Source organism: Orycteropus afer, unplaced genomic scaffold (assembly GCF_000298275.1).
Source record: "Orycteropus afer afer isolate SDZICR_OR568_19922 unplaced genomic scaffold, OryAfe1.0 scaffold00179, whole genome shotgun sequence".
Taxonomy (NCBI): Eukaryota; Metazoa; Chordata; class Mammalia; order Tubulidentata; family Orycteropodidae; genus Orycteropus; species Orycteropus afer.
This window is the reverse complement of record NW_006921766.1, coordinates 4,088,927-4,106,034: the sequence shown is the minus strand read 5'-3', so window position 1 is coordinate 4,106,034 and position 17,108 is coordinate 4,088,927. Positions and strand designations below refer to the sequence as shown.

General features: G+C 43.0%; 1 protein-coding gene across 1 annotated transcript in view; it reads right to left on the bottom strand.

Annotated features, from left to right (window-relative positions):
• Nucleotides 1–1,001, bottom strand: part of RSPH1 (radial spoke head component 1) — a 30,155-nt gene extending 29,154 nt beyond the window's left edge. The window contains exon 1 of the mRNA XM_007947272.2: nucleotides 948–1,001. Coding sequence (XP_007945463.1) covers nucleotides 948–1,001 — 54 coding nt within the window. The remainder of the gene's footprint in view (nucleotides 1–947) is intronic.
• Between the last annotated feature and the right edge of the window lie 16,107 nt (nucleotides 1,002–17,108).

The window sequence follows — 17,108 nt, the reverse complement described above, 5'->3', positions numbered from 1 at the left end:
TATTATCTCAGGTAGTAATATGCTCCTTAGAAGCAAGGATGACAAGACTTTGTTTCATGTACTTTGGACATGTTATCAGGAGGCACCAGTCCCTACAGAAGGTCATTATGCTTGGTAGAGTAGAAGGAAGACTCTCAACTAGATGGATTGACACAGTGGCTGCAACAATGGGCTTAAACATAGCAACAACTGTGAGAATAGTAGTGTTCCCTTTTATTGTCCTTAGGGTCGCTATGAGTCAAAACTGACTCCCCAGCACCTAACAACCGTATCTCAATAATATCCCCGAGCCCAGGTGCTCTCATCTCTTCTTGGAGCCTGCCAAGATGTATTTTCCTTCATCCTTTTCCTCCTGGGAAGCCAAGTTCAGACACAGAAATGACTGAGTCAAGGACAGTATAACAACTGGAACTAGGGAACCTGGGCATCCAAGGAAACTGCCACCATGGGGGCTGACAGCAGGTGTGTGTGTCAGGGGAGGGCTTTCCAAGCTTTGCCTTGGAAACTTTGCCTTTCATAGAGAAAGGCGACTGGTTGAGGGGGAGGAACGGATGTGGCAACTGGCGGTCATAACCTTTCATCTTTCACAACCACTTCCAACACACAGTGCCCGGTGTAGCCAGTGCGGTCCTTTGTCCCTGGCTGGGCTACCTGTCAGGAGGAGCCCCGGTGGCGTAGTGCCTAAAGCACTTGACTGATAACCAGAAGGCTGGCCGTTCAAATCCACCAGCCACTCCTCGCACAAAAGGTTGGCCAAACTACTTCCGTAGTGATACCGTTTCGGAAACCCAAGGAGGGGTCGCTATGAGTCGGGTCCGACTAGGGGCAATGAGTTGGGATTTGGTTTTGGGCTATCTGGCAATTGTGGTTCTGTTTCCCTGGTCTCCGCGCCTCCCCAACCTAGGAACCGGCCTCTGGACAACCTCTCCCTCTCCCGAAGTTCTCACCCCAAGATCATTCTCTCCCTCCTCCTCCAACTCCTCTGAGCCTAGATCCGACATGTTCTGGCCCCAGCCTGGGTTTCTACCGCCGCCGCTGCGCCGCTGTGCCTCTAAACCGAGGAACCGGGAACCCGCACCGCCGCGTCCCCTGCTACCTGGGAGACGCAGCCCACCCCGCCTTCCCCTCACCCTCCTGGGCGAGGGAGGGGAAAGGCGGGAAGAGGCGGTGCTGAAGGCTCGCGAGGAGCCAGTAACAGCCACCAGCTGTTGTCACAGCAACAGGAGGGTTAAGGCGCGGGGAGGAGCTAGTGAAAGTGATAGGATACTGTCCTAGCAACCTAAGGGCACATCCACCAATAGCCAAATGAAAGAGGGAGAAGCGGCCTGGCGGCGCGACCCGGGAGCGCGATTCGGAGCGGGTTCGGAACCAAGACGCGGCCCAGGTGCCCCAGCCATCTCTAACCTGGACCCTTGTTGCTGGTCCCGAGTTCCCGTTAGCTTGCTGTTCGGTGCAGTGCGGAGCCGCCTTTAGAACTGGTTCCTAGAGGGTATGCCTGCAGGGGGCGCCTCGAGGCTTGCTCTGGAGAGGGCTTCTAGCCGGCGAGGGCCTGAGTATTGCCCCCTTTCCCGAAGTCCGCCCCTCCGGGGTCTCGGCGGGTTCGTTGTTACTTTTCTGGGCTCTTTGACCCTTCGGTGTTGGCTGTTCAGAGCTGTATCGCGGGCATCTTTTCACTTGTTGGTAAACATCTCCGCCACACTGGAGGAATCATTTCTGACGTCTTAGCAGATTCGTATCCACACTGACGTCTGCCAAGCGTTGACATCCTTCCCCGACTCCCGACGTGAGTCCAAACCACTTCGGGGTCTTCCAGGGGCCTCTGAGTTGGGTGTCCCAAATGAAGTCCCATTCTTTCTCTTCGTTTCCTTTTCCCCTACACACACACACACACACAAACACACACACACACACACACACGTACACTCACTCCTACTCCCATTCATAAATAGACCCCTCCTCCTGGCTTCCCTGTTACCGTCCTCCCTTTTCCCTTGCCCCCACATCCAGTCACCTGACACTCCTATCCACGGGCCCTCACGCTCTCCTGTGCATTCTCTCTGTCCTCACCTTAGGACCAGGCCTTCTTACTACCACCCCCACCACTCAACCTCTGCCCCCTCACTGAACTCTGGAAATAACCTTCTACTTATTCTCTTGGCCTCCAGCCTCTGGCTCTCTTAACCGCCCAACACTCCTCCCCTACTCAGAAACCCGCTACATAAAAACCAGTCTCACTTGTGGGCATTCAAGGCTCCCCATGAGTATGACATCTCAGCAGTATAGCTCACCAGTCCCTCCCTACATATCCTATATGCTTCAGACAAACCAAACTACAGGCACTTCCCCAAACACATCCCTGTTTCCCCACCTCTGTGCATGCTCTCTTCCTAGAGAAAATCACATCCATCCTTCAAAGACTGGCTAAGTTCTGATAAGGGCCCCTTTGGGGAAAGAAAGGGCTCAGAGAAGGAGGAAAGAACTTCAACTCTATGTATTGCTTTATCTATGTACTTTAAAAATCTGAGCAAGTATGACAAAACATAATTTTTTTATTTTAAGTGGTGGTAGCTTTGTTTGCTGCTGTCACCTCAGCTCCAACTCGTGGAGACTTTATGAGCAGTCATACAACATCTTCCTGTCATGGGTATGTTTGAGTCCATCATTGTGGCCATTGTGTTAACCCATCTCATTGAGGGTTTCCTCTCATATTCGCTGACTCTGTGCCAAATAAGATTTTTTGTTAGTACATATTACCTGTATTTGTCAGTATTGAAAATTTTTTTACTCTAAATAGTTGACATCTTCTTCCAGCACTTCTATTGATGCCTCAAACTAAAGGTACTCACTGTCTCTTTATTAATTCCCATAGTACCTTGAACTATCTTTACCATACACACTAAATTTTGTTTCCTGTTTTACTCATCTTGGTGCCTATCTGATTTCTGGATATCAGGACCCATGCTACCTTCATCTTTGTCTCTCTCACAGCACACAAAGTGTTTTACACATAGTAGGTGCCCAACCAAGCCAGTGAAACTCACTCCACATGGGCCTTTGGGACCCCTGGTGAGAAGCAAACATGGTCAGGATCAGTGGCATCACTAGGGTTGGTGTCACCAGTGTGATAACTCATGGTGTAACCCCATGGACCTCCTCACATACCAGACCATACAAGAATCCTTACTAATGTTTATTATCAATTTTAATCATAGAATAATGTGTGATTTGATATTAGAAGATCCAAAAACTAAATCAGCATAGAGTTTTAGCCTTATAGGTAACATGTAAGCTGGGCTTACAGGAAATGTTTTTACTATTGTAACTAACTACAGGGATATTTTTTTAAAAAATAATAATAAATTTCTTCTGAAACACAACATGAAAATTTTGTAGGCAGTTATTTTGGTGTCATACCTTCTGACAGTGTCACCTGGTGTGGTCCACACCCCCACACACACCCTGTTAATGACACTGAGATTTTTCTTCCTTTATCAGTTTTATTGAAAAGGTCTATTTCATGTTTTTGCAAATTATACAGTTAATTGTTTCATTTAAAATGTAAATATAGTTTTCTTTTTTTAATTTTAATATTTTCAATTTTAGCAATAACCCAATCATTTTGTTCCTTTAAATATAACTACTAAATATTCTAAAAATCTATCTAAATGGAGGGAAAATAGGTCTCAAGGTCGCCATTTTTTTGTTGAAAACATTACTTACCTAGAGCCAGAATGCCCTGCTTCCAATTCTGTGTTTCTATTGCTTATTGGATTTGGTGACCTTGGGCAACTCACCCACTCTCTGAGTCTCAGTTTCATATTCTGTAAACTGGGGAGAATAAGCCCTCCTGACCTCAAAGGGATGACGTGGGGACCAACAGTATTTTATTAATGTAGTGTTATCTGTTACAATAGTCACATAATGTTAACAATTAAGACATTACAGAGAAATCACATTAATAGAAAGTTTCCTCCATGCTCACCTCAACATGTATGTTTGTTTTTGCTAGGGACCTGGGAAGGAGAGTCTGAGTAAACACAGAGTTGAGTCTTGTTGGAAGCATTAGATGCCAAATCCACAGGGTGAATAGTCCACACATCCTGCAGAGCATACATGCCCCTCTCAGCCTCCCACAGACTTTTCCCTCAGAAACAATGACATAATGAAAGGTTACCATTTTAACCAAATCCTTGGGTCCAAAAGCATCACTCATTGACTATCATTTAATAAATAAACAATTAACAAGCCAACTAACAAACAAAAATCCACAATTATGTTGTTTTTTTCAGTTGAAAAGATGATGCCAACTAAAGGGGCTCTGGTAGCATAGTGCCTAAGGCACTTGACTGCTAACCAGAAGGCTGGTGGTTCAAACCCACCAGCCACTCCTCGGAAGGAAGGTTGGGCAATCCTACTTCCGTAGTGATACTGCCTCAGAAACCCAAGGAGGGGTCGCTATGAGTCGGGGCCAACTCGACAGCAAATAACAACAACAACAACAACAATTTAACAGGCTTTCTGGGAGGCAGGAAGTCTGGATTAAAAGGCAATCACTAATTTTTTTAAAGTATGTGTTGGCAGTTTATACATCTACTACAGTTAAGCAAGTCTTATTTTTATAATTAAAAACACAAACCCACTGCCATCGAGTTGATTCTGACTCATAGTGACCCCTGTTGGGTTTCTGAGGTGGTATATCTTTACAGAAGTACATTGCCCAGTCTTGCTTCCATAGAGTGGCATGTGGGTTTGAACCACTAACCTTCTGGTTAGCAGTCAGATGCCTTAGGCACTGACTTATAATAAAACATCAAACAAAATTTTAAATATTAGAAATCTGGAATGGTAAAAGAATCATAGATATGCAGAAAATGGTAGCTTCTTTTTTGGCCAAGAAAATTATCAGTTCAACTTTCAAACTTGCTCTAACAATCACAGTAACTAATGCTTGCTGAGTGCAGAGGAAGGGCCAGCTCTACTTTAAGGGTTTGCATGTGTTGTTCTCCTTAAATCCTCACAATCATTTCCCCATAATATTGCTTTAGAAATTGAGTCACAGTAGGCTAAAGTAATTGCTCAAGATGATACACCCAGTGGTTGCAAACCAAGAAGTCTGACTAAAGAGCTAATGTTCCTAATCACTTTACTACACTTTACTGCCTCCCAAGCTCAGGTTTAAAGAGGTAACCACCCACCAGCCACTCCTCGGAAGAAAGATTGGAAGATCTACTGATCTACTTCCATAGTGATACCGCAGGAAACCCAAAGAGGGGTTGCTACGAGTTGGATCTGACTGGAAGGAAGTGAGTTTATGGTTTTCTGTGAGTGACCTTAAACCATCCTATCAAGCAGAGAACCAATGGCTCATTTACCCTGAGATTAAGGAGACCAGTAAGCAGACTAAGCAAACTTTGTTCTTAACCACGTCATTAACAGCTGGGTGCCAAAAGCGCTACAGAATAATAGAATTTACAACTTGACTTATGGCCCACAGAAGAACTAGTCTCAGGGCTAGCCAAACCATCTTTCAGGCAATTTACAATAATATCACTATATTGCTAGTTTAGCAATTTCCAAATAATTGACACCAAAGGCCATTTTGTTGCCATCTTATTGTTGTTGTTGTTATATGCAGTGGAGTTGGACCTGACTCACAGTCACCCCTCCTTGGGTTTCTGTGGCAGCATCACTATAGAAGTAGATTGCCCAGTCTTCCTTCCAAGGAGTGGCTGGTGAGTTTGAACCACCAGCCTCTTGGTTAGCAGTCCAGTGTCTTAGGCACTATGCTACCAGAGTCAAAGCCACCCTATAGGACAGGGTAGAACTGCACCATAGAATTTCTAAGATTGTAAACTTTATGGAAGCAGATCATCACATCTTTCTCTCATGGAGAGGCTGGTGGGTTCTAATTGTCAACCTTTTGGTTAGCAGCAGAGCACTTAACCATTGAGCCACCAGGGCTCCCTACACCAATGGCAAAAACTACACCCACTGTTATCGAGTGGGTAGATTGCCTAATCTTCCTCCAGTGGAGCAGCTGAGGGGCTTGAACCACAGAACTTCTGATTAGCGGCACAAATACCTTGCCTACTACACTACCAGAACTCCTTACACAAAAAGCAACGTGGGCTAAAGAACAAGATCAACCTCTCCCAGAGAGCAATGGACTGGATTCCAAACCCCTCAGCTCTCCTTCCAGAGAGAGGGTGCTTTCCGGTTCAGCTCAGATCAGGCCAAGTTCCTCAACTACCCTGAGGCAGTTTAGGTGCAGGGTGCCTCTTCCTTCTTCCACCCAGGGAGCCCCAGACTCCTGGACCTTCAACCCCTGGGTGACCAAGAAGTTCTTGGAGATCACAGAACAACTCTTTCAAACTCTGAAGGCCCTCAAAACTTCCCCTCAGACCATTCTCTTACTGTTTTTGGGGGAATGAGGGGCAGAAAGGTAAGAAAATCACCAAAATAATAAAATTAAACCCACTGCCTTCAAATCAGTTTTGACTCATAGCAACCCTATTAGACAGAGTAGAACTGCCCCCATGGGGCTCCCAAGGCTGTAAATCTTCACTGAAACAAATTGCCCCATCTTCCTTCCTTGGAGCAGCTCATGGGTTCTAACTGCAACTGTGAGTCAATCTGAAGCCAGAGTTCTAGCAGCCTCCAGGAAAATCTTTAACCAGAAACCTTTTAGTGTCAGTAGTGCTAACAGAACTTTTGTAATTCTAAACACTCCTTAGGGCTTTTATCTGCCCTCCAGTCTCAGCAGGTATCAAGGAACTTCCTCCGAACTCAGCACGCATCACAAAAGCCATCCGGATTCAGCACGTATCAGAGATTTGCGGGACTCCTAAAAGTCTCCCCCATATCTGAGCCGCATCCTCCCTAGATAATATTTTCCTAAGTGAACTTTGGAGCTGGGGGGAGTTTCTTTACGTCCCCCAACATCTTAGATCACTGCCCTGAATCCCTTAGCAACAACCAATCACCTGTACCCCCTCGCCCCGGTGCTGCCCCTCCCCATATTGTTCCATAAATTGGAGAAGGAAACGGGGTACGGGGTCTTTTGCTTAAGCCACTGACCTGGTAAGGGCAAAGACCCTGACTTAAGTTAGCTAATAAACTGTCCTATTGCATTTGCATTAGCGTGGGTTAGCGTCTTCTTCTCTTCCGAAATTCTCCTTTACAGCCTGAGCACAACACAACCTTTTGGTTATCAGCCAAATTCTTTATCCACTGTACCACAGAGCTCCTTAATGACATCACCAGGAAGGGTTTATTCACTGGGAAAGGGAGGAAATCTTCCACCTTTTAAAAACCTTGTTCAGAATAAACTTCCCATCAGCCCCCAGTGGGCCCTTCCCATCTTGTACCAGAGGCCTTCCCATCATCCACCAGGGTCTTCCCATAATCCACTGGCAGGGTCTCCCATCATCCCCAGCTTGTTTTCCCATCATGCACCAGAGACAGATGCAGCCCTGCCGGAGGACCAAAGCAAGTGGGTGTTGGGTGAGCGGAGAAGGTGAGTGGCCACGGTTCAGCTTAGCAACCTTTACTCAGTAAGAAATTACTTTCTTTCCTTTCTTAAATATAATACCTTTGCTTCTAACTACCCATATTCCTCCACTCCCAACCCCCTGCCAAAAATAAATAAATAGGGAGTGAATAAAGAAAAAAAGAGGTCCCTGCTGACCAAGGTTGATCTCAGCAGAGAAGCATCAGAGAGTGCCTTCTGCTTCCGCTTCTATAATGAGGTTGCCCCAGAGGACCTGGAAGTACTCCCTGGGGCTCTTGTTTCCATATCTTCAGCAGCCTTACCAACCTCCAACCTGGGGAATGGGTCAAACTGGCTGTTGCCATGGCAACTGCCTGAGTCCCTAAGCGTATCCCTTCTGGGCAAAACAACTTGGAGAAAAAGATTTATAGCCTTTGGAACTGAGATGGATCAGGTTAAAAAAAAAACATTTTTAAAAAAATATTTGTACCAACTGCTTAGGTAATAAGGACTTTCAACACAATGAATCCAGGCCCATCTTAAGAATAGAAATGTGCAGTCATTTATTGAAATAATTTCACTCTCACATATTTATATTAGTTACATATATGTATTTATGTGTATGTAAGTAATATTTACATTTACATATATGGGTATATATAAATATGCATACATAAGTAGATATAGGTATATATTATATAGATATAAATAACACAGGAATTGAAACTTCCTTTTTTAAAAAATAAAGTCTTTGTGGTATTACACATTTGCATTTAGTGGGTAGGAGTCAGACCCAGGATGGGAGTCCTAGCTCAGTTTACTTCTTTTTGAAGTCAGTTTTCCCATCTGGAAAATAGGGGATAATGGTATGATTGACATTTTAGCACTCTTGGGATGTCTAAATGACATATTTATAATGAGCTTTGCACACAGTAAGCACTTAACAAAATATTAGCTACTATTAATAATTATAATACAAGGATCTCTGGTGGCGTAGTGCCTAAGGCATTTGACTGCTAACCAGAACCCACCAGCCACTCGGAAGAAGATTGGGCAATATACTTTGTAGAGATACTGCCTTGGAAATCCAAGGAGGGGTCGCTATGAGTCGAATCGACTTTGGTATTAATAATTATAAGGAGCTCTGGTTGCATAGGGCCTAAGGCATTTGACTGCTAACCAGAAGGTTTTGGCAGTTCAAACCTACCAGCCACTCCATGGAAGAAGACTGGGCAATCTAGTTCAGTAAAGGTTTACTGCCTTGGAAACCCAAAGGGGGTCTCTGTACGTCAGAATCGACTCAATGGCACTGAGTTTGGTTTGTTTGGATGTTATTAATAATTATGCTATTATTTGAATCCAGACTATTTTGAGCCATGGAGGCTGGATGAAACACCCTGAGGTGATCTTTAAATCTTAAACCAAAAACATGCCCTGAAGTCTTTTTAAAATCAAATAATAGTTTAGCTTAACTAGTAAAGAATGTCTGCATTGAGCACTGTGTTTTTTTAGGAACTATCTATATGGTTCAAATCCGTAACAGCAACTCAAAAGATTAGTAAGGAACCTTAGGGAGCAGTGAGTTTATGTTAATGAACAACGCAGGAAAGAAGGGTGAAAATGGTTGCACAACTTAAAGAATGTAATCGATGTGTACAAATTGTTGAATCAGTGTGCATCCTACAGTATACATTCTCAATAAAAACCACAAAAATAAATTATTAAAAAAATAATTATTGTGCTGTTATACTATTGTAGTGGCTTAAGCACCTTTTGTCTATCAATAGGTATTTGAGGAAATATTGCCTCCAATTTACCCTTATCTTCTTCAATTGTGTTTCCTTCCTGAAGTGAATCAAACTGCTAAAGATGAACAGCATCTTTGGTGATTATGACAATCAGAAATTAGTCTGTGATCAACAGATTATTTTTTGTTTTTTTCTTGGTGACAATATGCACAACAAAACATTGACTCATTCAATAAATTCTACATAGACAGATCAGTGCCATTTGTTATATTTTTTGTATGTGTCAGCATTCTCTCTCTGCTCATTTTTTTCACCATCATTAACTTTTAATCTCTAAGCCCCTTAAAGTTCTCATCTGTACTAGAGTTACTGTTGTCAGTTTGATCACATACAGGTAACTCTTCAAAAGAGCAAAATGTTCAAGGCCAACATTCTCTATAAATTGAGCTGAGCTGTTGTTTTGTTTATAGATGATTTCATGGGTTGGTTTTGGTTCAAGGTTTAAAGATTATTTCAGGATGATAGATTTGGGGGTTCCCCCAGTCTCAATGGATCCAGTAAGTCCGGTTTCCATAGGAATTTTATGTTCTGTTTTATTCTTTTTCCTCCTTTTCATCAGGATAATCTTTTGTGAATGGATTCCTTTTAATGATCATTTTCATTAGCACTAATATACATGAAAGTGAACAGAAATGGGAATTTTTTGAAATACATAGAAATATGCCTTCTTAAGAGTAAGGAACTCTGGTAGCATAGTGCCTAAGGCACTTAACTGCTAACCAGAAGGCTGGTGGTTCAAACCCACCAGCCACTCCTCGAAAGGAAGGTTGGGCAATCTACTTTCGTAGTGATACCACCTGGGAAACCCAAGGAGGGGTCGCTATGAGTCAGGTCTGACTGTACAGCACATAACAACAACAACAATAAGTGTAAGTAGGTAATATAAGTAGCAACTGTAACTGAGGATTATGTCTCATAAAATTGGCAACCAATGGGAGGAAATAACCAGACACACACACACACACCCCTACTTGTGGTATGTAGTTTAATGGAAGGATATTAATAAATTATTTTCCACCCAGGAAGTGGGATCACTGAGTTATTCATCACAACCAGCAGAGCAAGAAGTTTAGTGGAAGTCAGCCAGGATGCAGACAAGGTATGTCAGAAAATAGGGCAGCCTCCCATCTTACACTGGGCAGTACCTCCAGAGCCTGGACCATCTATGCCCTCTCTCCCTCACCACATGACATAGTACATGCTCATCAACATGGCTCATCAAGGGGATGTGCAAAAATGGTGTGAGGGTGGTGTCTGATCTCCTCTAACTCTGTAAGAAGGAAGAAGGATCAAGGTCAACAGCCCAAGGCTAGTTCCTATGAGGCAGAGGTCAGAAATGCCTCCAACTTTTTTACTAATTTTGACACCAGCCGTCCCCCTCAATGGTACTCTCTACTTCTCTGCTGGGTTCAAGAATTCATTGCAATGGCCACATAGAACTCACAGGCAATACTCTTGATTATGGGGTTTGTTAGGGAAGTAACATGTTACAATTCAGGTTCAGGAACACTCTGGTCACATTCTTCAATCAGAGCAGGCTCCCCTCAGCCACACCCATACGCCTGCCTCTTTTTAGCCCTGGAGTCTCCTCTGTTCAGTCATATGTTACAAAGCTCTTTTAGTTCTGGTCCTAGGTGTCTAGAGAAGTACCCCATTCTTCCAGCAATCCACCTGCTAAAAGACACTTAGCTTTCTCACTCCATGGCCCAGGAAGCCCACTGCTCTGTCTCATACCAATCTCTGGGTTCTGCTGCCTCTGCTGCCACCATCTCTGCCATCTCAGCAAAGTGTTATAGCTCTCTCTCTGTATCACCTGGGTCAAGGAGGTCCAGCACAGGACTCAAGTCCAAAGACTTGCTCCATTCTTGGTTCTTCTTTCTTGATGGTAGTAAGATCTTCCTTGTCCACTTCTGGAGTAGCTCGTTTTAAGCCTAGAGAGACGCCAAAACTAACCAGTCCCTATGTTAGGGTTCTATACACCTTATTTGCATGGTCCTACCCCTAAAAGGGTGTCATGTACTTTATTTATATTGTTAGCAAGCTATCTAATCCTCTTTAAGAGCCACAAGCACCTCACATTTGCATAGTCCTACCCAGGCATCTAGTGGGAGTCACAAAGACCATCACAAGAAGAGCCATATTAAGTAATTCACTGCACTGCAGGATGTTAAGACATTTTTTTTTTTTTTTTGTAACAGAACTGAACTTCATGCAGCACTTGGAAAAGGGGTAAACGAAAGAAAAAAAAAAAAGCAATGTAAATCAATATTTTTTTCTTTTTCCTTCAGCTTTATGATCTTTTATTATTGCTATTCTTAAATCAGATTTCATTTTCCAGAGGCTCTCTCAGTACATCCATTAGATAACAACATCTGAGAGTCTGCTGGATTTCTGGGTCAAACTCTAGAGGACAATGAAGAAGAGAAATTGTAGACCCACTTGGGACAAATTCAACATTAATCTATGCCATTAAAAACTTATCAAAACTATGGCCCCGTATTAGTCCCTTATTCTAAAATAGATTCCACTCTCCCCTCCTGGTGGATATATAAGCTATATATGTGAATAACATCACTATGGCCAGCATAGTGCTGGGAAATCTCATAGTACATGGGGCTACACCCTCCAGGGGCTAAAGATGGATCAAAGTTCTTGGAGAAAAGGTCAGGGGAGGAGAGAACAGACTGACCAATACATCCACTACTTTCCTAGAATGAATCTTGCCCTGTACCAGTTTTTTTTTTTTTTTTTTGTGGGGGACCTCACTGCTGTTGAGTTGATTCAACTCAGTGACTCCTCCTTGGGTTTCCAAGGTGGTATCCCTACAGAAGTAGATTGCCCAATCTTCCTTATGAGGAGTAGCTGTTGGGTTTGAACCACTAGCCTTCTGGTTAGCAGTCAAATGCCATAGGCACTATGCCAACAGAGCTCATAAATACAGGAAGATCAAATAATGTAATGAAGATAAAAATACTCCAGAAATGCCAGATGCTGTAAAAATGCAATGTGTATACTTTAAATATTTTAATTATACCATATCTGATGCATACAAAAAATAAATGTCCACATATCCATTATATAATAGAGTAATGCAATGGAACACTTGTGAACCCAACAATGAATGAATAAATAAATAAAGTTATGGTGGACATCTGGGTACATAGATCTTTGTCCACATCTCAAATTCAACTTTATATAAAATTAAGAATTACTGGACCAGTGGGGAGGAACATCATTAATAGTCTAAATACATCTTACCTCATTGTCTTCTAGAATGGCTATGCCTGTACGCAGTCTCATCAGCATAGAATGAGTGACTCATGCTGTTCCTTCTCCTGCTGTAAGTAGTTTTCTCCTTGCTAATTTAAGGGGCAAAACAGTATCTCACTATAATTTAGTAACATCGGACCTCACCTACATTCAGGAGGAGAGAAGAGAAGTGTGACCTCAGAAACACCTTTCCTAACTACATTAAGCCCTGTGTTCATCTCCTAGGGCTCCAATACAAAATGCCACAAAATAAGTAACATTAAAGAACAAAAATTTATTTTCTCACAGTTCTGGAGGCTAAAAGTCCAAATCAGAGTCTTGGCTATATTGATTCCTTCAGGGGGCGTTGAGAAAAGAACTGTTCCATACCTCTCTCCTAAATTCTGGTGGCTACTTGTAATCTTAGACATTCTTTGGCTTGTAGAAGGATCTTCACACGCTGTCTCTTCCCGTGTGCCTCTGTTTCTATGTCTTTCTTCTTCATAAAACACTACTCTGAAGAAATTAGGGTTTGAGAAGAACTAGATGGTACCTAGCTACCACTGTCAACTGCTAGGAGGGGGATCTATGTAGGAGATCCTGGATAGAGTGGGAGAACAACGTGGAACAAAACTCAAAATCATTTAAAAATAAAATAAAATAAAAAAAGGACCATATTTGCTGGTCTGATAGAGTCTGGTGGAACTCCTGAGACTATGGCCCCTAGCTGTCCTTCAGGTCTGGAATTGAACCGACTCCTGTGGCTTCCAGCCTAACAAAAGACAGACATATGAGCTGAACATTTACATTAGGTAGATACACTCCTTGGAGAGATTAGTTATGGGAGAATAGAAGGGCTGTGTATGTGCAGGGAGACAGTTCAGAGGGCAGGAGTGCATGGGAGGTAAGAACACATGGAAGAAGTAACTACTATGGCAAGGAAGTGGAGGGGGAGCTGTGCATTGTGGGAAACTACAGTCAATGTCATAAGACAAAATGTATGTGAACTGCTGTAGGGAAAATGAATTTGCTCTGTGAACTTTCACCCAAATCACAATAAAGAATTAACAAAGAAATTTGGTATTATTTTGTTAACAAATAACATCTATAAAGAAAAATCCTGGTTTCCCAAGGTCACATTCACCTGTGTGGGGGTTAGGACTTCATACTTTTGGGGGAGAACAGTCAGTCAATAATAAGCCCCTTCCTTCCACCCTTCATCAAGACAAAATGATCACAAGTAATCTCACCTCCCAGAAGTAGCCACTGATGGCATTTTGGTGTGAATCCATTGTGTTGTTGTTGTTGTTTGCCATCGAGTCGGCCCTGACTCATAGCGACCCCTCCTTGGGTTTCCGAGGCAGTATCACTACGGAAGTAGGATTGCCCAACCTTCCTTCTGAGGAGTGGCTGGTGGGTTTGAACCGCCAGCCTTCTGGTTAGCAGTCAAGTGCCTTAGGCACTATGCTACCAGAGCTCCTTAGGCTTTTTAAATACATCTGTACAATGACTTAATTGATGATTCCAATTATGGATACCATTTATTACTTTGCATTAAATGGTGAATATGTCAAAACTTCTTGAAAAATGTTTTAAAAGACTGAATAGGAGTATTTAACTTAAAGGAGATGCCAAAATTATGTTGACTCTAAATATTTGAATAATGAAAATGCTTAGTACAAGTTTGAAGAGGCAGGAGCATTATTACTTAATGAAACTGCTCCATTTAGGTTTTAAGAAAATATCTCAACTATCTTTTCTCAGTTTCTCATTTATTCAACAAATACTTCTTGGGGGACTCTCAAAGACACGTCCTTAGCTCTGGGTGCTATTGCTCTCTTCTTGTGGCTTCTGCACACCTGTGCTTTTTCATGATCCTTCTCTTCTCATCTGCAAGCCTCTTGCTAATTATCTAGCTGCTTGGACACCTGAGCAAACTATATTCCGCCCCCTCTACAAAGAGGAGTATCAGGGAGGTTTCAAACTAGGCATACAGTGTTAGGTTTCCCAGGCTGAGCATCTGTGCCACCTGAGCACTGAGACCTGCCACAAGAAAGATGAACCAGGCTAAGGTCCTCCCTGGCCACATTGTGTGCTCTGTCACCCTGAGTAATGCTGAGACTCCATAAACTTGATGGTGCTAATCTGTGACACGGGGGGACCATGAAAAAGTATCCCTGAACAAAAATGGGCATGTAAAATGTGAATATGTTTTAAAAAATGAGTTTTCTAGGGCTGCTATAACAAATTACCATAAGGTGGGAGACAACGGGAATTTATTCTCTCACAGTCCTGTAGACCGGAAGTCTGAAGTCAAGGTGTCAGCAGAGCCATACTCCCTCTGAAAGCTCCAGGGAATAAGTCTTCCTTGTCCAACCAGCTTCTGGTGGTTGCCAGCAATCCTTGGCATTCCTTGGCTTGTGGCCACGCCACTTTAATCTCTGCTCCTGTCTTCACATGGCCATCTTCTCTGTGTCTTCTCTATGTTTTCAAATGTCTCTCACCTTATAAGGAAACCAGTCATTAGGTTTAGGGCCCACCTTCATCCGGTATAACCTCATTTTCTACTTGATTACACCTGCAAAGATCCTATTTCCAAATAAGTTTACATTCACAGGTATGGGGGTGTTAGGATTTCAAGATACCTTTTTGGCAGAGACATTCAACCCATAACAACAAGGAGAAGATTATTTCATTTAAAATGTGACTCACATTGCATTCCTTTGGTTAGTTAGTTCTCTTAGTTTATGCAGAGTATTATTTAATTGGTAAAATTCACAATATTAAAAAAAAAAAAACACGATTTTTTCCCCCCAAAACATGCTTTTCTTAAAAAAAGAAAGAAAGAAATTTAAAACCAGAAAATTTGTTAACATCTTCAAGAATTTGGGAGATTTTTAGGTTTGTAATTTGAGTTTCTGTAAAGTTTTGAGCCAACTAGATGGCGATTTCCCTAAGAATGAGGACCTTTGTATTCATCTTTGCAACAGCTACAATGTCTTACAGATTGAAGCACTCAGTGACCTGTATTAGAGGAGAAGAAAACTATGTTACAAAGTGGTTAAAGAACTTTCCTAGTAGTGCTGGTGTCAGGACAGCAGTGACTGCAGGCAATTAGGAGATTCTGTCAAACCCTGGAGGAGACTATTGATCCAGAGTGCAAGTCTGGGTCAGTCCCGATATATACACTGTTCCACTCACATGTAACACGCATCCCCACTGCCTGCACTAATTTAAAGTGGTATTGCTGTGTACTTTTACACCTACTCCTGCATCTGCCACCAGGATAGTTATGAATTAACCCCTAGGAACTTTGTGGGCATATTTGATTCTAAAACCTCTATTGACTTTCAACCAAATAGCCAGACCTAAACAAGATGTACGGAGCCCTTCGCAGTGGACATCAACCTCAATGGGCATATGGTCTGGTTACCTGGTGTCATTCTGACAAGAAAATACCACAAAGAGGATGACTTGAACAAACAGGAGTTTATTCTTAAAATTTGGAGACTTAAAGTCCAAGTTCAAAGTGCCAGGCTCTAGGGGCTATGTGAAAGCCCCTCAACCTTTTGGGCTTTAACTCTGCCTGTTGCTTCTGGCCCACTGAAGCTAGAGGCATCTCTTCACTCAGGCAGCGAGTGGCTGCTGAGGCTAACAAGCCCAAGGTTGACAAATAAAATGGCACAGTCCTGATGTTAACAAACCACATAGCAGGTCATTGCTTCAAATCCATTGAAAGTCCCAAGGTCGGCAGAGCATGGCAGGCTGTTGAACAATGACACAGCTACATGCAGGATTCAAGCATGACAAAAGCTAGAGGCCGTTTCCCAAGGCTTCTCTTTATATACAGGAAGCAGACTACATTCCTCAGGCACCTACACAGCTGCTCACAGTAGATTCCACCATGGAGTTGATCACCAGTCTCATCATGGGGAATACCACATCTGGCAGCCCAGCCACTCAACCAGGCCCAGCCAAATTGACACACAAACTAAACTACCACAGCATAGCATACTACATAACATTGTTCTACATCCTACTTTGGTGAGTCGTGACTGGGATCTGAAAAGCTTGCTAGCAGCTATCTAATGTAATGATGGGTCTCTCTCCATCCAGAACAAAGAAAAATGAAGAAAACCAAAGATGCATAGAAACAATTAGCCCAAGGGACTGGAAGACCATGCTTATATGACCTATATGAGTAGACCTCAGCCTATATGACCATGAGACCAGAAGAACTAGATGGTGCCTAGCTACAACTGTCAACTACTCGTAGGGGGGTCAGTGGAGGAGAACCTGGATAGAGTGGATGAACAATGTGGACAAAACTCAAAATCATAAAAAAAAAAGACTAGGTTTGCTGGTCATATAGAGCCTGGTGAGATCCCTGAGGCTATGGCCCCTAGCCAACCTTCAGGTCTGGAATTGAACTCACTCTTGTGGCTTCCAGCCAAACAATAGGTATACGGGGTGAACATTACATCAGGTAGATACACTCCTTGGAGCGATCAATTATGGGAGAACAGAAGGGCAGTGTTTGCACAGGGAGACAGCTGGGGGGG